The 22,680-nt window shown below is 37.6% G+C and overlaps 1 protein-coding gene across 1 annotated transcript in view; it reads left to right on the plus strand.

Moving 5' to 3' along the window:
• VAV3 (vav guanine nucleotide exchange factor 3) overlaps positions 1-22,680 on the plus strand; it is a 170,930-nt gene that overhangs the window by 17,593 nt on the left and 130,657 nt on the right. The window contains exon 2 of the mRNA XM_054211330.1: positions 15,557-15,673. Within this exon, the coding sequence (XP_054067305.1) occupies positions 15,557-15,673 (117 nt within the window). The remainder of the gene's footprint in view (positions 1-15,556; positions 15,674-22,680) is intronic.

Raw genomic sequence — 22,680 nt, forward strand, 5'->3', positions numbered from 1 at the left:
GTGGTTCTCAGGGCCCCTTTGTGGTAGAACATTTCTGGTGCTGATGTGTATATTATTTGTGAATTTAAGAGAGATGAAAATATGAGCATGAAACTAATGGGAACCATTTTTGCAGCCCTTATTCTGCAATGGGGAATACCTTTTAGAAGTGTTTTTAACAATGGTTTGGGAAATCTGCTTTTCAGGAGGTCACCAATATACGTGCAGTGTTTTTCTGAAGTTGGTCAGCTGGAATTCAGTAGCTTAAAGACTGGGATGAGTTCTTTAAACTACTTTAAAATGACCCTTAACAGAGCTTGTCATCTGCGGACACTTGGAATAATGTGTCAGAACTCAAAGCACATTGTACTTTTATAATTGGAATTATTATTTTGGTAGAATATTCTATAGCTCTTTTCCCGAGGTGATTGTGTAGCAACGGAGTGAAAATATCTGGTGGCAAGTTAATTGTGCATGACAAGGCGTTGGTGGTAGAGTCCCCCAGATGGTTATTTAAGTGGAACTCTCTTGTGTGTGACATCTTGTTCTGTCCCCTCGCCCCTCTCCTGGGCTTTATCAGCACCCCTTGATTTTGTAATCTATATTGCAGGAACTGCCAATATACAATAACAATAAAGCTTTCTGCCATTATGCTGGTTGCCTTTTGCGCACTGCTGAAGGATTTAATTATTGTGGTATCTGAGGTGGCTCACTGGAGGCTGTGTGGAGGCGTTAAGCTTGCTCTGCATCTTGGGCTCCATGCTGCTCTCTTGTTGAAAAGGCAGCTTTGATGTGTGGTCTTGTATCATCTCCCACGGACTTTACCTGCTGAAGACTGAGGACCAGATCTTTTAACAATTATGTTGGGTTCTTTACTGAACCTGCCTTCATATTGGTGATAATGAGCTGTTTGAAACAGCCATCTGTATTACGATAACTTAATAATTTTCTTAATTGAATTGTAGAAAAACATGATACCAGTACCTTAAGACTCAGCATGTAGTATCGTTCAGTAATGCAGACTTCTCACTGGCGCCCACGTACTCCATTTAAAACCTTGATTGTACTGTAGCAAATTGCTCAGCAGACTGAGAGTCCAGATAATTCTAAATTACACTCTGCTGTAGAGCTTTCATAGTATTCAGTTTATTCGCTGTTTGATTGTTTAGGCTATCTAATAAATACTGAATTGCGCTCTAGGATTTTAATGTTAAATTTTTTTTTTCTTCTTTTCATAAATATCCTTCCTTCTCATGAGACCACGCTCATGGTTATGTTTTATTTTGTGAGATGCCAAATTGACAACCTTTGAAATAAAGTTTTGGATTGTTCGTCAGTGTACTTCAAATGTTACTATGTGGCAAGTCATCAATGTGATTCAGCCCTGACATCAAATGGGACACATATAGAGGTGACAGTTGAATTTCCATGAGCGTTCACTCATTTGCCTCTGCTGAGATGATCGCAGCTGTTAATTCATACTAGTGGAAGTAGGTGTTTATGTGATTTTGACACATCTCCCACACAAATTTGGGCTGCCTTTAATGACGTGTTTCATTTTGGCAGACAGCTGGGGTGAGTGAATGAAGCCTTTTAGACAGCAAGGACCTATGATGATGTACAGCCCAAATGTTTTATGTCAGGTTTATCTTTCATTGTTTGTCAGCCTTCTTAAGGAAGGAAACCTACTGCAGCTTTATGAGGAGTCACCTGATTTTAAGATGATGTTGTAAATTAATGTTGCCGATGGTAGAATTTGTTCTAAAACTTGCCGATCCTTGCATTATGTCAATATTTCACTTTGAATTCCTTAATTAGGAAGGTTACATGTCACTGAAGAAATGCAGTGCAGTTTGCCTAACACTGGCTGGGTTTCAGAGTGACTCTGTGTGGAAAACAGTTGTGGGTACAAACACATTAGTCTCTACGTTTTCAGAGTTGTAAAAGTGAGTTCACTTTCCCCTCAGAGAATTTTAGGAAGTTGAGAACTATTTATGTTTTTGTGTCCTGTTTATCACAGGAATTGCAGTTGTGGATCAAACCACTGTTTCATCTACTTCAGTATCTCATCATCATCTGGACCAGATTCTTCAGAACAGTAATCCATTCTGGTAAACGTCTGTGGAGGATGTAGCACCCAAGGGTTTTTGCAAAGTGCATTTGCAGGGGCTTGTTTTATGCCCAAAACACTCATTATGCTATTATGCATTATGGCTCATTATGCTATTGCAGTCTACTAAATAAGCCACAGTGCTCCTGTATTATGTAGCTGTGGTCTCCTGTTTTAGAAAGGATGTAATAAAATGAGAAAGGTGCAGAGAAGGGCAGTGGAGGTTTTTAAAGGTATGAAACAACAAGGAACAGCTCAATAGAAAAAGGAGGGGTTTTCAGCTTTGAAAAGAGGCAACATAGGGGGAGGATATGAGAGGCCTGAGGAAAGAGAAAATTATTTGCTGTCCTTTCCAGTACAGAAACAGAGGGGTATCTAATGGAAGTGGGAGGCAGCATATTCAAAGCAAGCAAGATACTTCATCAAACTTACCTAGAAGGTATGTTCTGCTAGAGTTTTTTTTTTTTTCAAAACACAACTTCAAATTGTGTGTAGTCTATGTAGTAGTATTTCCAAAAAGCTGTCATTAACACTGAAGTGTTTTAACTCTCATTTGAGGTAATGCAGTACTACAAATGACTGAGCCAAATGAAAATTGGTCTTAGAAATCATCCAAATACTTCCTTCCTCTGAAAGACTTGCAGTAGGGTATAAGATAAAGCATCAGAGTTTTAGAACATTGTTATTATTTATGGAATAAATTGTATTAAACATTTTTCCTCACTGTAGGTTAAAATAAAGATATGTATTTTACTTGAAGTATCCATGTTTCTATACTTAGTGCTGATCTTGCAGGTCCTGGTGTGACACCATCTGTTTGAGAACGTGTTCTCGGAGGTGAGGCGTGTGCTGGTTAAAAATGTGGTCTGTGCAGAGTTATGTATTTAAATCTCATTGACAAAACGAATTGTAGTATAGTAGCTGTCTGCTTTTAATACTGCTTTACCTGGTCTGTGTTATCTGGAAACATGAAGTGTTTGTGGAGTTGTATTGCCTTAGGCTTCCCAAGGTGCAGGTGACCCTGGCAGCAAGGTCTCCTGACCTTCCCTGAATGCCCAGGCTGAGGCCTCTTGTGATGAGGGGGAACGAATGGCCCTGTGGTTCCCCTCACTGAGCCAGGTATTTTGGAAGATTATGGTTTGTGGATGTTTGGGATGGCCTGTCTCATCAGCTGCTTAGAAGCTGTTTCATAAACTTCAGAAGTATGAGGCCTGCTGGGGAACTGGAGGATTTTACATCCAGTACGGTCTTGTAACTTTATTCTGGCAAATGTTCAGCCTGTCTGTGTTGTATGGGTCCTGACGGGCTCGCCAGGAAGTAGTCGGAAAGGTCTGGCAGGGTGGGTGGCTGTGGGAAGGGTGGCATGTGGCTGAAGGCCTCCAGCGGCAGGTGGAGGTGAGCAGCCATGACGGAGGCCTCCCTCCTCCCTCTCTCCCAGTGGATGCCAGCTATCCGGGGGCTGTTGCCAGCAGTCACCCCGTCCGGGCTCTCCCTAGCCCAGCTGTGCCTCTGGGAAGCAGCTGGGAAAGCCGGCAGAGCAATGCTGGCCGTGGTGGTCAGTGTCCTGAGGGTGTCCCACCTCTCGCCATGTCAGTGCAGTGACCTAATGACTGAAAAAGATGGAGGCCCTGTTCCCCCCCCCTCTGCCCTTCCCATGTTTTTGATGTGTTGGGAAGAGGAGTGGTTTTTTTCTGCAGGTTTATGTTTGGGTTATAAATAAATTTTTATGTAAGTGAAGTAATTAGATGTAAGTAATGTAATTAGATTACTTAAACAGTAGTAATGATTTATTTATAATGCAGTGCAATCATTATTGCCTATTTTTAATCAGAATTTCCTTTGCTTTAATCTTTACGTATGTGCTGAAAGCTTATAGTTTAAGACATTTCAGAGGTGAAATCACCTGAATACATGTATTAAAAAAACCCTTCAGAGAACTAATGATTTTTCCATTAACAGTGGAATGGCATGTGAGGGTAGCTGCTGCTTTTTCTGTTTATTTACTATAGTTTATATAGTTAAAATATTTGTACTGTAAACTTGTATGACTTTTTTTGTCCTCACTGTCATGATGGAGAGCAATCCAGATTTTAGGGCCATCCTCCTCTTCATTTTCTTTGATACAAGGCAATGGGGTGGAAAGCCCCTCCTACAGAGTGGGACAAAACCCCCCTGTTAAATAGTTAAGAGGGTTGAGCTGTTTTGTTTTCTGCAGAGGTTTGATTATTTGGCTGTTAGAACTGCTAAGCATTTGGTCTGAGCTTTGGCTTCACTGAGGACAGAAACGCAGGTGGAACACTTGGTGCTTGCTTGGTGAATGAAGGCGAGCCTACATCACCCTAGCCTGGGTCATTTTTTATTTTACTACTGAGCAGAAAAAGATGATGTATCCGGTACCCATTATTCTACTTAAAATTGCCTGAGAATCTGGGACCAATAAAGCAAACTCTGAATTTGCTTTTAATAGATAACTCTATTATTGTTACTGGGAAATGCTCAAATGCAATATATGCGGTAATACAGATTGCAGAGGCATCTAACTTTCTCAGCCTGATAAGTAAGATGGAGCTCCATGCAGGTGTATGATAAGTTTGAGAAGCTAAGTGTGGGACTTCCTTCCTCAACATTTGAGATATGAACTGTATGACACTCTGTGCACGAAAGATTTGCTGCCAGGTCAGTATGTTGAAGCTCCAGAGAATATCACAAGGTGCAAAAATGTAGTCAGTACACTCTCTGACCACTGAGTTTTCATTTCAAATCTTGCAAATTTATTGTTGGAGTTTGTCTTTCATTCATGGATATACCCACTGGTTTGTGGTTTGAGTTTCTGGACTTAGCTGTTCTACTTACTTGACTTGGAATCCTTGAGAAGTGTTCTCTGAATATATCAGAAACCCCTGTCCTTGCCACAGAAAGCATGGTCTAATAAACTGCAAACCTGAAGTGACACATCAGCAAAAATAGAACACTGGATTTTTAAAATAGGTAACTAGAGGACAACTGTATTCATATTTGGCAATTTGTAGAGAGCTGTACTTATATCCTTAAGGTCTTGCTAACAATTTATTCCATGATCACAAAAGCTTGGAAAAGACTACTCATATGCAATTCAAGAAAACATTTTAAGTATTTAATGAATCATATATGTTAACAATAATGAATGTTAATATTGCTCCTTCCTGTTGGAAATCCTAGACCTAGTACGTGATCGATGTGGTCTGCTGGTAAGAAATAGAAGAGCATAGGCGTTATTTGGGTTAGGTTCACCTCTAACCCTGTGAAGATTCCCCCCCTCCCACCCCCCCATTGTGTTGAATTTTCATGCAGGATTCAGTGGTGACAGATTTTGAGACTTTTTTTAAAAGTGCTTAGAAGAGAACAAGCCAGTACATGCTAACTTAAAAAATTATCTTAAAAAAATCCACACTGTAGATCTTTGTAAAGGAATTACATAGTTGAGATCCAGGTCTGGCCTTGTAGGGCCTGTGTCCAGGGCACTAGGGCCACAATTTATTCACAAAAGAGATCCAGTTCAGACAATTAATTCAGTGGTGCTTATTTTTAGGGGTGGGGTAGAAATAGCGAGATGAATTGTGTTTCTGTAATGGAATTGAAGTGTGGATGCTTCAGGTGAATTCTGTGCCTTTAGCCTATATGAAAGTCTTTTGCCACACCTTCACAGGGCTCCTTACACCCCAAAATTAATTTCCCTTGCACAGGTACAGGCAAAGTAAGATGTCTTCTCATGTTATTACATTAACATTAGAGACTTGTAAAAACCAAGCAGAGTCATGAATAAAAGATACTAAGATACTATGGAAGCAGCATCTTGGTGTACCAAGCTAACAATATGAAACAAATGTGTTGGGTGTTCTCTTCAGCACTGATGTGAAGATCCGTATTTTGTACTGTAGCTGTAAGGTTTTTCATGATTTGAGTGTGGATATAATTTTTGCTTTTTTTAACTCTGATCATGAAAACATTAGTGTTAATTTGTTTGGGATTTTCCATTGGTTTTGCTCTTTAACTGTATCAGCTAGGCTGCAGTCTTCAGGGTTCCCCCCCCCCCATAAATTTAAATACATTAGGTAGGAGTAGGTTTTGAGGTTTCTGTGTCTATGAAACAGTTTCATACAACTGCTAAGTTGAAATGTGACTGATTAGAAACCCTATATTAGGACCAATGACAATACATCTGAGTAGAAAACTAATGTCCTTTACAGTTCTGCCTCTTACAGAAGCAGTTTTCCATGTCACAATTGTAAATACAACTTATAGCACAGTGACTACTGTCTCACTTTAAATGGCAGTTTCATAAATAGTTTTATCTGAAGTGTTTTAATACCAAAATTTTAACATATAATTTTCTTGTGTTTGGCTTTTATTTCACGTTTTCCCACAATTTAATCATTAGACACTTAAGTCCCTTTTTACTTCAGTGGTCTTTCCTGTTGCATCTTTTTCTCTGTTGGTCTATTTTGATTTGCTTTTTAAACTTTTGTTTCACTGTGTGTCTGTCCCTTTCCTGTTCCTTTTCCTGTGGTCCTCTTTTCGTTTCCTTGCTGCTGTCTTCCTCCTATTCTTGTGTTTCTCAGGACTGTTTTCCGTGTTCCCTTTGTCTTCCTAGTTTTGCATTTGTTTGCAAGACACTGAGATCCTTTGTGAAAGACATTTTAGGGATGCAACTTCGGGATGTAAGACAGATAAGGCTAGTAATTTGAAAAGGTAACTAAGCACAGTAACTCCCTACCTATTCTCTGTGCACTTTGCATACTTAATATTGTGCTCCAATTGCTGTTCTTTTTGAGAAGATACTGCAGAGTAGAATTGTTAAGTCTTGCTAGCGGGGAACAAAGGGACACTCAAAAAAATGCCCTTTGCAACGGGATGCTGTCCTGAGCTCCCTCTCATGCCTCTTGCCAATTACACTTTGGGGAATTCCTGTAGTTGGGGCTCTATGGTCTAAAAATTCCCATGTGTTTAGTGACTGTGTGCTTTCCCGAAGCTCTCTTTTATTTTTCATCTTGCAAAACAAGTAAAGGAGGAAAAGGTTTCTTGCTTCTTCAGGCAGCCTAGTGACTCCTGTTCTGATGTCGGTGGTAGGACGTGAAGGGTGTTTGCCGAATGGTTCGGTGGCCAGTTTCCAGTTTCATGGTTTGTAGGAGTACTTGACTTAAGGGACAGAGAGAATTTAAATGCTTCTTTGCCCTCACTTGCTTAATCAATGCTATAGTGCCAGCATAGCCAAGGAGAGAGTCAGGAATGCATGACAAGTCCTGAGCGTCCCCCTCCCCCCCGCTCTATTCACTCTGTATCAGTACTAATAAAAGCTGAGCATCCTTTGTGCTTCCTCAGCTATTTTTCAAGTTTCAATTTCCATTTTCTTTCTTTGAAGTGCGGAGAAGAGCAAATGTTCATAAACAAAACTTCATACTCAAGCCAAAATGCAATAGACACAATTGAATAGTAGTCAGTTAAGAATTTTAAGAGCAGCTTTTCTATGAATATTTCATTACTACATTAACTGAGCAAATAAAGAACATGCTATTAATATTCATACTGTGTTAGCAGTGGTTCAAAGGAATTTAATATGTTTTATAGTTCATACAGGATCCTATGCGTTGTGTAGGCCTTCAAAGAATGCCCACATCTAGTAAGCTAATAACACTACAGATCTCCCTAGCTATTCCTTAATTCTCTGCATTACGGAATATCTGTTGTTCTTTGCATAGCACTGTTCTTAGCAAAATTCTTCACAGCTCTGTAATGGTACCAGTTCTGCATGTTTTGTTACCCAAAAATGGTTCTTAAGCAACTACACGAAGAGCTAAGGTTGTATAGGCTGCAAGCTGCTGAGATACTGATAATGCGCCTACCTCTTGCAGAACTTATTGTGCTGTCTCTTCCGTCTTTATTATTGTATCTGCTTTGTACTCTTTTGGAGAGCAAAGTTTATGAGGCATTTAACATTTATTTGGCTTGTTTGCTCTTGCTTAGACCTTTAAAAATATTGATTATCTGAATGATGGAGATGGCTTGCAGAACAAGAGGCCAAATGTAGAACCTAAAAGTGAATTCCTTTGCTGCGAGTGATGTGTTCTTCCTGTGTGCGTTAGTTTCTTTTTAAAATGTAATTTGCAATTTAATATGTTTTATCTAAGAGTGAGAAAAAGAATAATGTGGTGTTGTGACACTTAAAACCAAAAAAAAAAATCTCTGGAGACAGCCTTGTAGCTTTCATTTGCTTACTGAAAATAGGAGCACTCGCCCTCTTGCATTGACTTGGTCTTTAAATTCCTTATGGCCCTTTTTGCATTGCCTATCCTCAGTAAGACTCTGGATTTAAAGATCTTTACAAGAAAAATGGCACCCATAGGAACAATAGAAATGTTAAAACTTCCATTCTTGACTCTGTTATTGCCCTTTTTCCTTTTTCTGGCTTAGGAAAAGACATTAATAGATGTTGAATTAAGACTTCATCAGTGGGTCCGTACTTCATTCACTTAGAAATCCTTACAGCTATTTTTTACTGCATATAGTGATAATTACTCCTGTTGGCAGAGCAGAACTAATCTAATCTGCTTTGGCTGCTGAAATCTGTGAAGGAGCCAGGAATGATTTCTGTGTTGAATTGTTAACCCTGAATGTACAATTCTGTCAGTACCACAGTGGGCCCCTGCTTTGTCTGAGTACCTAGTAATCTGTTGTTAATGAATATACAGATATTAAAAAAATAATAATAATTGTGTTATCTAATAGAGGTATAATGTGTTCCTGTTTTGGTAACCCTGCTTTTGGGATTGGTCTGTCAAAGATGACGTGTTGGGGAACCGTGCAGCCTAGCTTATGGAGCGGAGCCCTTGATATATGAGCAGCTGTATCTGCAAGTACCTAATTTTCTTCCTTTATTGGATGTGGCTGGAAGAATTTAAAGGAAGCTAGACATTTCCTGTGCATACACATTATGTAGGAGCAGATGAAACCCATGGGTCTGTATCTCTAGTTACTGTTGCTTTTTTATGTATATAGGTTCAAGGTACAATTTTGGTCTTGCTGCTCCGTAGGTTCAGTATGGTCACAGTATCTTCACTTTGTAGCTAAAAGAGGTGATGGTGCTGTTTGGTCACAGTAGGAAGTTCCTGGGTCTCTCACATTTGGACTTAGCAGGATTCAAACAGGGTTACTATGGAATTTGCTACTCCTATCAATGCAGTTATTGCAACAAATACTGAAACAAGTGACAAGAAAAAAATCTGCAACCCTCAGGGCATTAACCAACTTATTTGAAGGCAACTTTAAGGGGACAAGTTCTTCTGTTTCAGTGCTTTCTTTCACTGAAACAACTTGCACATATCTATCATGGTGACAGAATACAGAAAAGCAATTCTTCCAGTGAAATCCATTATGGCAATTTTCACATTTCTCCTTGTGCTCAAGCGGTATAACTGCATTATTTTCCTTTTTGTGTATATTCTCGGGAACAGAGTGGAAATCAAAATGAGATATTCCTAGCTAATCTGTTCTCATCAGCATCCCAGAAATGGTCAGGAAAGGTCAGGAGCCCATGTTTTGCACTAAGTACTGAGGTGTAGGAAGAGCATGTGTTATGGCAATGATCTGTTCCTCTTCTATTCTTGTGTAATTCTTCTTTTCTAAGACCGTAAATGACTAATAGAAAAATCTCCCATCTTCACAAGCCTGTATGCGCTTCCTTGCATTTAACACCAGTATTTCAGAAATTAAAAAAAGAAAGTGATTTTGTCTTCTGAGATGTGTGAATTGAAGCCAAATTTGCCCATGTGATTACTTCTCTTTTATACACTTGTTTTGAATATCTGGCCTTTCCTCAACTATTTTTGTCATAAAATATTACATATTATGCTGTTACATGAAACGCCACCGTTTTTTGTTTATGCCTCTAAGGCTGTTTAAAGACTAGGCTAAGGCAAATAGCTGCAGTTGTGTATGTGTAGTTTATAAAGTGGTGCCATTTTGAGGATGAGTAGGAGGGGAAGACTTTTGGACTTTCCCTGATTGATGTGCCTTATTTCTCCCACAGGAGGCAAAGTGGATTTAGTGGACAGTTGGCTAAGCACAGTCCTTCCTTTTCTATATTTTTACTCTTTCATCGTAGCTTCAACTTGATGGTGGCTAGGAGCAACTGAACTCAGTTCTCACGCACTTATTGGGAACCTGCTGAAGACTGCATGGGGCTGTGAACAGAACATGCAAAAAAGGCTGGGAAGTGTGATGATGAAGGGATGGGTATACAATGTCAGCAAAAGTCAGTCACCCTGGGAAAAAAACCACCTTCCCTGACACAGAGTGATCCATTGGGTTTTTAATACCCCTTTATAGCCTAGCATTTATTTAGAGTGTCTCAGATGCTCAAGCTTCAGTATGTTCTTGTTTGTCCTAAATGAGGTATGAATATCTGTTGATCCAGATACAAATGTAAGGAAACTGCCAGCTACCCAAGCTTTCTTCCTTGCTTGTGACTAAATCACGATAATAAAAAGGAGGTGGAAGTTGAAGTAAATACAAATAGCTGTTTTTTTCCACTATTTGTAATTAAAAAAAAAAAAGAAAGTCGAAAGTGGATTAGAACTCTGTCTTTCCTAAATACTTTTCATTTCTTGGCCTTTCAGTTTTCACTTGCCTGACTGGTGTTGCTCTATTGGAATTTCATATAAATGTCTCACGGCAGAATTTGATCTTCAGAGCTCTTTGTGTTGGTCTCTGAACACCCTTAGGAGAGCTTTTAGTATAAAAGATACATCTACATTATTGTCTGCACCAAACAGACCTTTATTCCATTGAAGTACTTCAGTGCTAAAATATATTTTCTGAGAAATACCTCTATGAATAGAGGATATATAAAATTGATTTTTTTTTTCTTTTGCATTTCATCTTTCATTTCATTAGAGGCCCGGTTAGAGAAGTCCGGCTTCCCTGTGGGCAGCTATAGTTCTGCCTGTGCTTTTTGTGTCTAATTAGTCATTTCTATTCAGTACCCTTTGTAAAATATTTCTCTGCATTTCTGTCAGCACACATAACCATGTACTGTGTTGAAAAAGCTTCAAATAAATGTTTCTTTCTGTGTGAAGTAGCAAATGTTATGGTAGAAAACAGCATGCTTTTTCTGTGGAACTTAGTATAATTTGGTTTGCCTACACTCTTCCACTTTAAGTTCAGATAAATACGGTCCCAATTATATAAACCATACCTTCTTTTTTAGGTGGTAGACTTTTTTTTCCCTGCAAACTTGCTTTTCATTTAAATAAATGTGTTAATGGCTCTCAAAAAATTAAATTCAGTGCAGAATGGACCAGAGGCCACTAAAACTCTAATCAGTTCCTTAAAAACACAGTGGTTTATCACAAGAGTTGTACCATTTCAGCAGCCCTGACAATGACGTTACCAGTTTGTAGTAGTGTAACTACTTATGCTGTGAAATATTAGGGTGCTTTAGAAATGTCTTGATAATCTACAGATGTTAATATTGAAAATTGTTCTCGGGGTCCTGAACCCCAGTGGGTTGTGATTATGTTGATGTGTCTCTGGGTACGTTCTCTTCTCATGGTAAACCTGGAGATGAGCCATGTACAAGCTGTATTTTTCACTAGTGTAAACTTTTTTGAACTCATGGCTTTTACTACCCCACTGTAATATTTTTACTGATCCGCGTATTAAGAATTCTGGTCTGCTGTCTCCTAATATAGCCATGTAATTTAAAAAAATCCAACAACACAAAAAGCCAGCATTAACTTTTTCAAGAGAATGTTTTTCAGTTATGTTATCTTTTAATGAAGATAAACTGGTTCTTGTACTGAAAGACAACATTTCCTGTGGAGGAGACTTTTGAAGATTAGACCAAATGAGAGATGCCTAGCTCTCCTTGCATCTCTAAGGGAACTGGGTACCCAACTGCTCTTTATGTCTTTAATGATCTCCCTTGTGGTGTGCTGAAGTATAATCTTTCTCTTTGAAAAAGAAACACAATAATGTAGTAGGTTTCCAAATATCCTGAGGACTGTACTTCCTAATGAGAGACTGCAGACTGATGGTGCCTTTTTCTTATTGCCAGCGAGGAGGGTTGTCTTTTATAGAACTTCCTAGGTTTTAGGTGTATGCTCCTTTTTAATTTGGAGGTTTCTTTTACTAATTTGTACTTCTTCATACAACAACCACAGCGATAAAAATCTTTTTCATTGCAGACAATAGTTTCTTTAGATGATTGCAATATAAAGTTTTGGAAATAATTCTAAAAGTTTCCTGGGTAATAGAATCAAATAACTTTTCTAAAACATGAGTAGCATATAACAAGTTCTTTTTAAAGATTTTTTTTTTTCCCCCCTCACATTTTATTGCAAAATGAGCACATATAAATATGAACACATTTTTCATTTTAGCAGCCTCACAGTTTTATCTTTGTAGGTACTGTGGTTAGCTTAATAGTTTAGTAATAAGCCTTTCATTTCATTTTACAGGAGAAAATTGATGGATACTGAATCATTAGATGCCCAACTAAACTCACTAAGCAGTCTTTGAACTAGCAGGGGGGTTAGACTGTTTTGTAAGGAGGCCTGACAAATTCTGCTAAAGGCACCATTTGGTGCACACTCATTGATGATGTGGTCCCATCTCAAGTGCAGGTAGATTTGACAAATGCTTAGTCTGTGGTCTTTAGAGCCTACAAGAAATGTAATATAACCACTATGTTGTCATATGATTATTGAATATTAGATTATAATTATGTCAAGTCTGTTTAACATACGATTCCTGTTAATACACTTTACCACTTAATGAATTAATATTTAAAAAAAGAGGGGGGTGTTTGGGAATTAAATTCTTCTTTCGTCCCTCTCTCAGAATATTCCAAAGAATTTATTATTTGCAGTGTAGGTACTTTAACATTTTCTTTAAAACACGTGGGCTACGGGAAACTTAATTTCTTGTAATATGCTCTCCCATCTATTTGCATATAATTCATAGTAATGATAATTGAAGCACAAAAGGCTGATGTCACAAAATTCCTTCCAAATTTGAAGTAACTGATAAATCTTGTTGAAAAAATGCTGCCATCTTTATCTTTTTTGTAGGGGACCTCTGTTAAGAATAATAGGAGAAATTTCGTCGAATGGGAAGGGCAGTTTGTTTATGCGTAACTGCTGATAGATTAAACGTTCCTTTAGCTATATTAAGAAGCTAAATGCAACTCACTAAAATGCTGTTTAGCAAATCTAGGCCAGATTTTAGGCCCATGACAGCTCTTGTCTCTCCCGTGACTTCTTGCTCTCTTTAGAGGTAAACAACTTAATGCAGCTGTAAGCTTTCTTCACTTTGGCAGATGTCAGCAGTAACTAATTGAAACTCAAAACTTAGGTTTTAAAAAGGCAGTTGAGTTTTCCAGTGAGGAAAAAATTTGTCAGTGGTTGTGAGAAATTCAATGTAATAAAGTAAATCGGTATTCAAGTTGAATCAGTATTCTGCATTGGACAAACCTAGTGGCCCTTGATGGCTTTTAAGAAACATAATAAAAAACCTGGGGGAAAAAATATATCAGAAAACGATAATCACTTTGAATGTGCCATCTCATTTTCAAAACTGTGGACTCCTAGACCAGCTCATCTTGTTCTTTCTTCCAGCAGCATCATGGTGGAAGCAGCACATTCATTTTACATCTCTTAGCCTTCTAACCTTGTAATTTTGACTTGAAAATTAAAATCTTTGCAAAACCAGAGAAGGTTGTGATATTGATTAAGCAAGACTCATTGTTTAAATTTCACTGGGTATAAAAGCAGTCTGGCATAAATGCAGTGTTGTCCTTCAGCAGCCCAGTATGTAGCCCAGTGCTGGCTGCCCTGGGTGTGCTGGGAGCACGTGCAGATGGGGCTGTTTGGAGTGGAGGGAAGGGTGGAGGCTACAGCTCCACCTGATATATCTGTGGCCTCTAACACTTGGTGTGGCAATTGTCAGTCATGGATACCTTCCTGGGAGCTTCAGCTTGTGCAGCGATCGCTTTTGTGATGCTTTGCGATGAGTTTGTCGGCTATTGTCTTGATATGCACAACTGTCTACTAGAGCTGTCTACTCTTGAAGCTTCTCCTGTTGAACCGGTACTTTCACACGTGTGACACTGCCGTAAATCCGATCTATCAGGCGCTCTGCTTTTTCTGCGTCTGGCTGGTTAGTTCTGTGTCGGACATGAAGTAGGGCTCCCTGTTGAATCGGTATTTTGTTCTCTCATGCTGAAGGTAAAGCAGTGACATATTCTGTCTGAGTGGGCAGTTTGAGTATTTATCACTTTGCACTCAGGAAAGGTATGTCTGTGACACTCTATAATAATATCAAAAATACTACTTTTATAAACAACATTAAGTTGGAATGTACAGCAATTCTATAATCCATCCTAATGTAAATGATCCTCATTCTTATGAATCCAGTATAACAGGACATCTCTAGGAACTCAGTTTTAATACTGAGTTGCTGTATCAGTACTTTTTAAATGCATATTCAAAGCACAGTGCTGGGTCATTTGAAGTACTGTTGCCTATAAATATCGTATTTGCTTTTGAACTGTACTGCACAGAGTAGGACTACGACAATATCTTTATGGAGTACTAGTACCTTATGGTGCTAATCATTATCAGGAATGGATATTGTACTTTTTAGCTACCCCTCTTTGGTTATTGCAATGCTATTAATAGTTGTCGTCTTTTGTACTGGTAAGGTCTTCCAAAAAATAGTCTACAGGAAAATGCATTAAAAAAACGTATAAGGAGAGCACTGTGGCAGAAGCTTTATTCTTTTCCAGATACAGATGATCATTGATGCATGTGGATAACTTCAAGGGAAATAGCCTTTGATTCAGTACAGAAATCAAGGTGGTTTGAGGATCTTAAGTCTCCACTAGATGAATTGTAAATGACTTCTCAATTGCAAATTTCATCTGCTCCTGTGTTCCAGATGGAGAATATGTATTCATAATGTCTTTAGTGTGTTAAAACAGTGCACGTGTGTTCATTAAACATTCAAACTAGACTTTTATCTTAACAGTTGAAGACACTTGACGTATAAATGAAGAATAACTTTCTTACGTTAATATAATTTTATTAAGGTAACTTCGTTTGTTTTGTTCTATGCTATCTATAGAGAATTGAAAAGTAAGTCTGTATTTAGACTAATTTGTATCAGCATATTGTCTTTTCTCTTTGTTTACATAAAAAGATAAAATAGTTTCTGTTCACAAAGTGTCTACTCAGATCTTGGTTAATGCTTTTGAGTCTGAAGGCAACTTTTGTGGCTGAATTACAACCAGTGGAAGATCACAGCACAGTGTGGAAGTGCTGACTTACAAATAATTGTATCCGTGAATTTTGTAGCGTATTTGTGACCAAAGTGAGCACACAAGTTGCTAATTGACACACTTGATGCTTAGTATATTTGTTTTCTTTCCCCTAGTTTCTTTGCTTGAAGAATATAAGGACTTTTCTTTCGGCATGTTGTGAAATATTTGGGATGAAGAAAAGTGAACTTTTTGAAGCATTCGATTTGTTTGATGTGAGAGATTTTGGAAAGGTAAGGAACCTTTTACTTATATCCTAAGTAACACCTGTGTTCTGCTGCTTGAGTAGAGAAGACTTTCATGGTAGATGTGGTGTAGAAGTTGTGACTAATGGATGAGGATTCATTAGTAAAAAACAGTGGGGAAGAATTAAGAAAGCTAAAGAATTAGATTTACATTGGAAGAGCTAATAAAGGGCAGAGAAAAATCCCTGGCAGAAAAGTTCTGAAGGTGTGAAAAGCATAGATAAGTTAAAAATCCGGATTGAAAGATGCCGACTTAAGGGTATATGAAATGTGTGAAGATGGCAAACTGTGGGCGTGTGCTGTCTGGTGGAATCAGAAACCCTGGGCCTATACATTGTAAGACCACATGGCACAGAGCATGTTTCTTTAGTCTCAAGTGCTCAAAATTCACCCATGTATCTGCCCTTGTAAATTTTTTTTTTTACAGTTGTTTTTTAAATCTGTTGTTTTTTCTAACCTGCTGTAAAGCTCAGACACAGCTATGGTGGGTTAATGTGACTATTCTAATTCACACAGCCTGAAGTATATTCTGTAAGCCTATGATTAGTTATTCTATATGTAAACGCTTTTTCCAGTCTGTTGTTCATAACCTCCTACGTTTCTGTTTGATCTGTCATTGCCAGCATCTGTCAGTTCAACTTCAGTTTCCGCTTTTGAGTCATAGGGTATCATTACCCTAATTTCACAGGAAAAGGTCTAAAAATTACCTGAAGTAGCACCAAAAATAGTTATTTATTCAAATTTAGTAGATCTGAAGCATTATTCCTTTTTTTAAGAAATTATAATTTCACTAACTAATTTTTATGCACTGGTCTTTTTATAGGTAGACATAAAGATGATGTAAGAGTGCAAGCATGAATCAGGGCTGCAACATGACTGAATGTTTGAAATGGTTCAGTGATTACTGTTAACCAAAAAATATCTAATTTTTTTTTTAATCTTTTGTCTTGTTTTAAGTCCTTTGAGTATATAAACTTAGATAAGCCTGGTAATTTCAGTTGTTCTTTAGTTGTGCTGAACATCTTTTGTTCTCATAAATCATGGTTAAGACAAAGCTTTTGCTAAAATGTGGTCTTTTTTACAAATTTAGTGTATTGCTTATTAAAAATGAGATTTCTTTTTGTTTTGGTTGTGCAAGTAGCAGGGGAATTTAAATTGTTTGGTTTGATTTTTTTTTTAAATTTTATTTTTTTGGTGTGCTAGCAATGTCTTATGTAAGGCACTTCATAAGTCAGGTATCTTGATGCTTGCTTCAAATCTCTGACACCTATGCACATAAATTTTTTTATTATTGCATGTTCTAATTAATTGCTGAGAGTTTCACATTTTGTGCTACATAAACATAACCAGCCCATTTTTTTTTAATACAGTCTAATTTTGAATAAGTTTTTGCAGTGCAAAACATTATTGCTGCATCATTGAATACCCAGAAAATAAGTTCTGAATTAAGACTGAATGTAACCCAACAAATATATTTCTGGCACTCTTTCATTGTCATTTTAAAAAATTTATTTTAGAATATGAGTTTATGTAAGTGGAATAATTGGTTAAAAAAATATTGTCTTCCATCCACGATATTTAGTATTTTATTTCTCTTGTCAAAGAGACATGGATTTTTTTTTTTACCATGTTTGTTGCCACAGTATAGAACTAATAGACTAATTATTCCTGGTACTAGTATTTCAGTTCCAGTGATGGTGATAGTGCGTAGAAGCAATGGCTTCTCTAGTCTTGGCCTTTTTAGTGGCCTTTGTCACCTTTCTTGGAAAGCTACCAGGTAAAAATGCAGTGACAAATTTGACAGATGCTGGTGTGTGGGATTCTTTAATGAGGCTAACTATGTGCACGGGAACAGCTGCTTGTGCAGAGGTGGAGATGTTAAATTGAACAAGCCTGTGCAATCCTTGCAATAGCTGTGTTGGGCATGCTTTTAGGTGCATAATGGCTCTGCTGTTCAGCTGTTTCCATTGCGTGCTTGTGTGGAAGCTTGCCACACACAAGTGGCGGTTGCAATATGCTGTATTTAGATAGGCTAATCTGTGTATTTTACTAGTCGCTGCAAATGAGCATGTACTCAGCTTCCTAAGGCAGTTGATGAACTTGAGGCCATTAAGAAAGTGGAGAGGAAAATTACAACTGTATTAAAATATACAGCTAGCCTTATGCTGAGTTATTTTTGTGGTTTTAAGTGTATTGTTTGTACAGTTAGCTGAGAACATCTGTAACGTGGCATGGGATTTCAATTGCATATCTGATAATGTTCTTATTACTTTGGAAATTCTGATTGCTAGTAGCAGAAGTGAGAATAAGAAAGCTTATCTTTTTCAAGTTGTTCTTTGCTTCTCAACTTTCCCTTTCATTATTTTTTTCCTAACATCTCCAATATAGTCCTGAATCTCCAGCCTTCTTGAATTGAAGTTGTATATATGCCAAAGGCCAAAAAACCAGCACTGCAAACTTTTCTTGCTACTGCAACCAAGTCATTCTGCTGTTTCTAAAAGAATTCTTTGAACTGCTCTCCCTAAATGTGTACAAAATATGAATGATCTTAAAATGATCAGAGGTACAAACAAAAAAGGATAACAAGGTTTAGAAACATCCTGTTTTCCAAACTGTTGCCCAAATAGGTGATGGAATGAGGGTGTGCAATATCTGCAGCCTCTAACACATATGAATGTACTGGAAGGTGTCTTGAGATGTCAGAAGTTGGCAAGTACTTATTAGTGGTGAGATGTAAATAAACTGTAGCTGAGGTGACTCCATAAGCCTTATATACGTGGTACTTTTAAATGCTTCAATTGAGTTTATAAAGAAATTATTGAATTTGTTGTTTTACAATGGAGTATGCTGTTTAATATGACAGACTTCAATGACTATTTAAGCACGCTAGTGGAGGGAACAGGAGAAATGTGTCAACTGTAAATGAACAATGTGCCTTCAAGGAAATAAGATTGAAGGGAAAAATCAGATGAGACACCTGGTGATGGAAACTCATATTTTTTTTTTTAATCTAAATACTCTGGTGTTTTTTCAACTCTTTAAAGAAAATGGCAGCAAAACTCTGTGCACGGTAGAAGTAGCAGCTGTAAACTGCCTATATAGTCATAAGACGTTTAACAGCCTTGTGAAATACCGGTTACAAAATGTTTGATGTAATGGTGAAACTTGCATTTAATAGCTAGGAGTAAATGAGCTGTTTTCAGATGTTTTGACATATAACATATGAAAATTTGTCTTGAACTTTGTCCTCCACTTTGCAGAGGCTCTTTGATCTCTCAGTGATTAGAGAAAAAGAAGGGTGTATGTGGTGTGGATGGGAATCAGAGGTGAAGCTGAAGTAGCAACATGTAAATAGAGAATAGGTAAAGAAACAGGGAAGCAGGTAACCCCATGAGTATTTTTTAATGCATACATTCTGTATGAATACTGATATCAGCTGTTACAAGATGAGGGTTTTTTCTGTTTCTAGTATAATAGCACAGGCTTTCTTATTTTTAGACTGTGCTTGAAAAAAGAGGGGCTACATTACACAGAAATAGGAAAGTTCTTAAATCATGCTTTCTAAAACTACATAAAACTTGTTTTTCCTTGAGTTCTACAGTATTCACCCATTCCCACTTGCTCACCTTTCTATCAGTAAATTTTTTTGTTGCAGCATTAAGTTCCTGACGGAGCATGAAATGCCCTCCCACGCGCGTGGGGTGCCAGACAGTGTTTTCATTATGAATTCCATGCTGGGGAGTCATTTTTCACTAGCGCAGGGTTGTCAGGTTCTCCCTTTCTACCTGTGTGCCAGAATCAACAAATACTGTTGATACTTGTTCCTTCAGCTCTGTGAGCCCCACACACTCCTCGAACAGCACTCTTTGCTGTTTGGTACGCCGCAACAAATTGTTGCTATCCCTATTCTCTGAAGGAAGTTTGCAACTAATGTGTTGCAGAAATGGGAATCTGAGGATTAGTTGCAGCGCATGTTGATGTCAATAGACGCTCCCTGGCCTCAGAGAGCTGCGTTTGAGGTCCTCTGGGGGGAAAATGGTGTCCAGATACTGTCAGAAAGAGAACTTTGTGTGCTCTGCTTTTAAATAGTCTAAGCAATGGATAACTGAGCACAGTGTTTTTTATGATATAACTGATCTAATATGAACATAGCTATAGACCTCCCCCCAGTAACTATTCTGCAATAGATGTCTAGAAATAACATACAATATTCAGTCATGATTTTAAAAAACAAACAAGGGGATCAAATATCAACTGCTAGCAATCAAACAATTACCTAATTATTTAAAAGCATATAACATAATGTCTAGTGTAGGAACTCTCAAGTGACGCTTAAAAGGCTAGTTTATGTAAAAGCAAGCAACTGCTGTGAAAATATTGAGTGCATATACTAAGGTCACATAGTTTGTGATCATTTTAGTCACCCTCTTAGTGCAAAGGAAATCCGGGCTATGATGCAGCAGAAAGTCATGCTGAAGCTGAGGATCCTGGTGTGTTAGTATTCCCTCAGGTTTAACAGATTCCAGGAAGATCAGGCAGATGTGCATGAGATACACACACCAAAATCAACACAAGAAACAGCAACAGTTGTTATAAAAAGTTATATACCTTTCCAGGAAGAAAGAGGAGAAAAAACGTTTAGGAAATCTTCAATAAAACTGAAGCAGTTGAGATTAACCTCAGTTGTTTCATGTTTTATTTAGTGAATTTAATAAGTGAGGTAATAGAGCAAAATATGAGCACTTTCACTAATAAAGTCGTATTAAAACTGCAGAACATTAAGGAATATGCTAAGACATTATGGCATATTTTTGTAAAGATATTAAAATGGAGAAAGAGAAATGAACTGGTGAAAACAAGACTATCATTAAAACCAGAGCTCTGTATCTTCATTCTCTGAGATCTTTTAGTGGTAGAATTAAAAAACCAAAAAGCTTAGTGGTTTGCTCAAGAAATTGGTTTACGATTGCTTTTAGGAGTAGCATTTTAATGTTTTGAAGTGTTTTGCTGAGAGGGACTGGTTTGGGATGAATGAACTTGAACTTCTTCAAGGTGTAGTTGTGAATATGGGAGAATGAAGAAACTAAGATATGGACAGGTTTCAGCTTCCTTCTCCACAGAAATGCTTTGGACAAAATGAGCAAGAAAACACTAGCCTGTTGCAAAACTGCTAAAATGCTTGGCATGCATGGAAGACCTGATTTGTTAGATATTATTTCTGTTTGTGTAAAGTTACAGAAAGGTGAAGCACTCAGTAGTCTTCCTAAAAGCTTCCCTTAAATCATAACAACAAACGACTTCCAGCCCCAAAGAACAAAAATCATAGTTTTGGGCAAAGTGATGAGATGGGTGACTGAGTGGGATGAATAATGGTATAGCTCATCAACAACCTGTTCGAAAAGTCCTTGAAAATTTCTAGAAGTAGATTGCCATAGTGTGACAGTGGAAACCATTACAAACACTAGATAAATTTAGTGTACTTATCTGCAATAATTTGTTGCAGCGATCATCACCAAAGAGTCTGTACAAATTGCTAGGCATGTAACTTCAATAAATCTAAAACCGTTAGCATGAGCTTATAACTTCTACGTGAGCATATCTATTTAGGCCTGAATATTTCATGATTATGGTCTTTAATGTTCTTGTGACAGAATATTAGTGGACTATCACCACACTGGTCTTTCCAAATAAATGTTCACAAATTTCTTAAAGGTTTGCCATAACTCTTCAAGTTCTAATGTTTGCTTCCAGTTGGTGAAAATGCTACTGATAATCTTTGGTTTTGACCACAGCACAAAGCGTTGAATATACCACAAGTATTTGATAATGAAAAAATCTCATCCAGGGAGTGCTTGGGATGTTTTGGAAGTATCAGAAGACTTTGAGTCCTCACATAATGTAGGCTCTATCAGCAAATGTGACCAAGTTTGGAAAGTCAAGGTTAATGAGAAACTGCTAATATATATGAGAGAATAAAACTGAGTTTCTGAGCGCGTTTCTGTGTTGTTAAGATGATCGTGTCCAAATGTTAGGTGTATCTGATTGATGTGTCCTGGAGACACTGAACTTACAGCATTGAATTCTGGTAGCATGCATTTCTCTTTGATGTGGAAGAAGTTTTGGAGGAACAGGGCAGCTGGAGCTTGAGTAGGTTGTGTTCAAGATGCGGTAGGATGCTCATTCAAAAGTAATACTGAACCGGGCACACTGTTTAAAATGGGAAATGATTTTGTGTAGGATCTATGTAAGAAAGCATTCAGTTTCTTACTGGTCTATCCTTGAAGAGTTTTGACTATAACAAACTTAGCTTAATTACTATGATACTGGTAAACTCTGTTCTTGATAATGATCAGTGTCATTCCTCTGCACCTGGCATTTTGTCTGAGCAAGAGGGTGACACAAGCAACAGTATTAATTACCTAGAACGCATTTTTGCACTGTTACCTGCTATTCTTATTGTTTTCTGCAGCTCACTTTGAATTTTAGCTGTCTGCATCTTGGTAAAAATCAAAGATTAGGAGGCAAATGTCTTCTTGTGTTATGTGTTAATGATGACAATAGCAATTCAATTAACTTGCTACATCATCTATGTGTAGTTTTAAAGCAATAAATTTGGTGACTTCCTTTGCTCCATTCCAATATAAAAAAGGTAGTGAAAGTGTAATTACTAAGTTTGTGTTTCTCCTTGTATTTTTTCCTTGGAATGATTTGAAATAGCTAAAGCTTTTTTTTTTTTAATAGCTTTTACTGAAAGATGTCTCCTAGCCCCTCCCTCTCTCTCTCTATATATATATAGAGAGATATATATATACACACATGTGTATATATATGTATATATACACAATGAGTTTAAAACATTATTGACGGATGTCTGTGCTAAACCTCCACCAGAGAGATTTGTGCCACTCTTGAACTCTACCAGAGAGGCAACAATTACAAACTAGGGAGATGGTGTCTTAAACCATCTCTTACGCAGTGTTGGGATTTCCTGTGAA

Source organism: Rissa tridactyla, chromosome 8, assembly GCF_028500815.1.
Source record: "Rissa tridactyla isolate bRisTri1 chromosome 8, bRisTri1.patW.cur.20221130, whole genome shotgun sequence".
Taxonomy (NCBI): domain Eukaryota; kingdom Metazoa; phylum Chordata; class Aves; order Charadriiformes; family Laridae; genus Rissa; species Rissa tridactyla.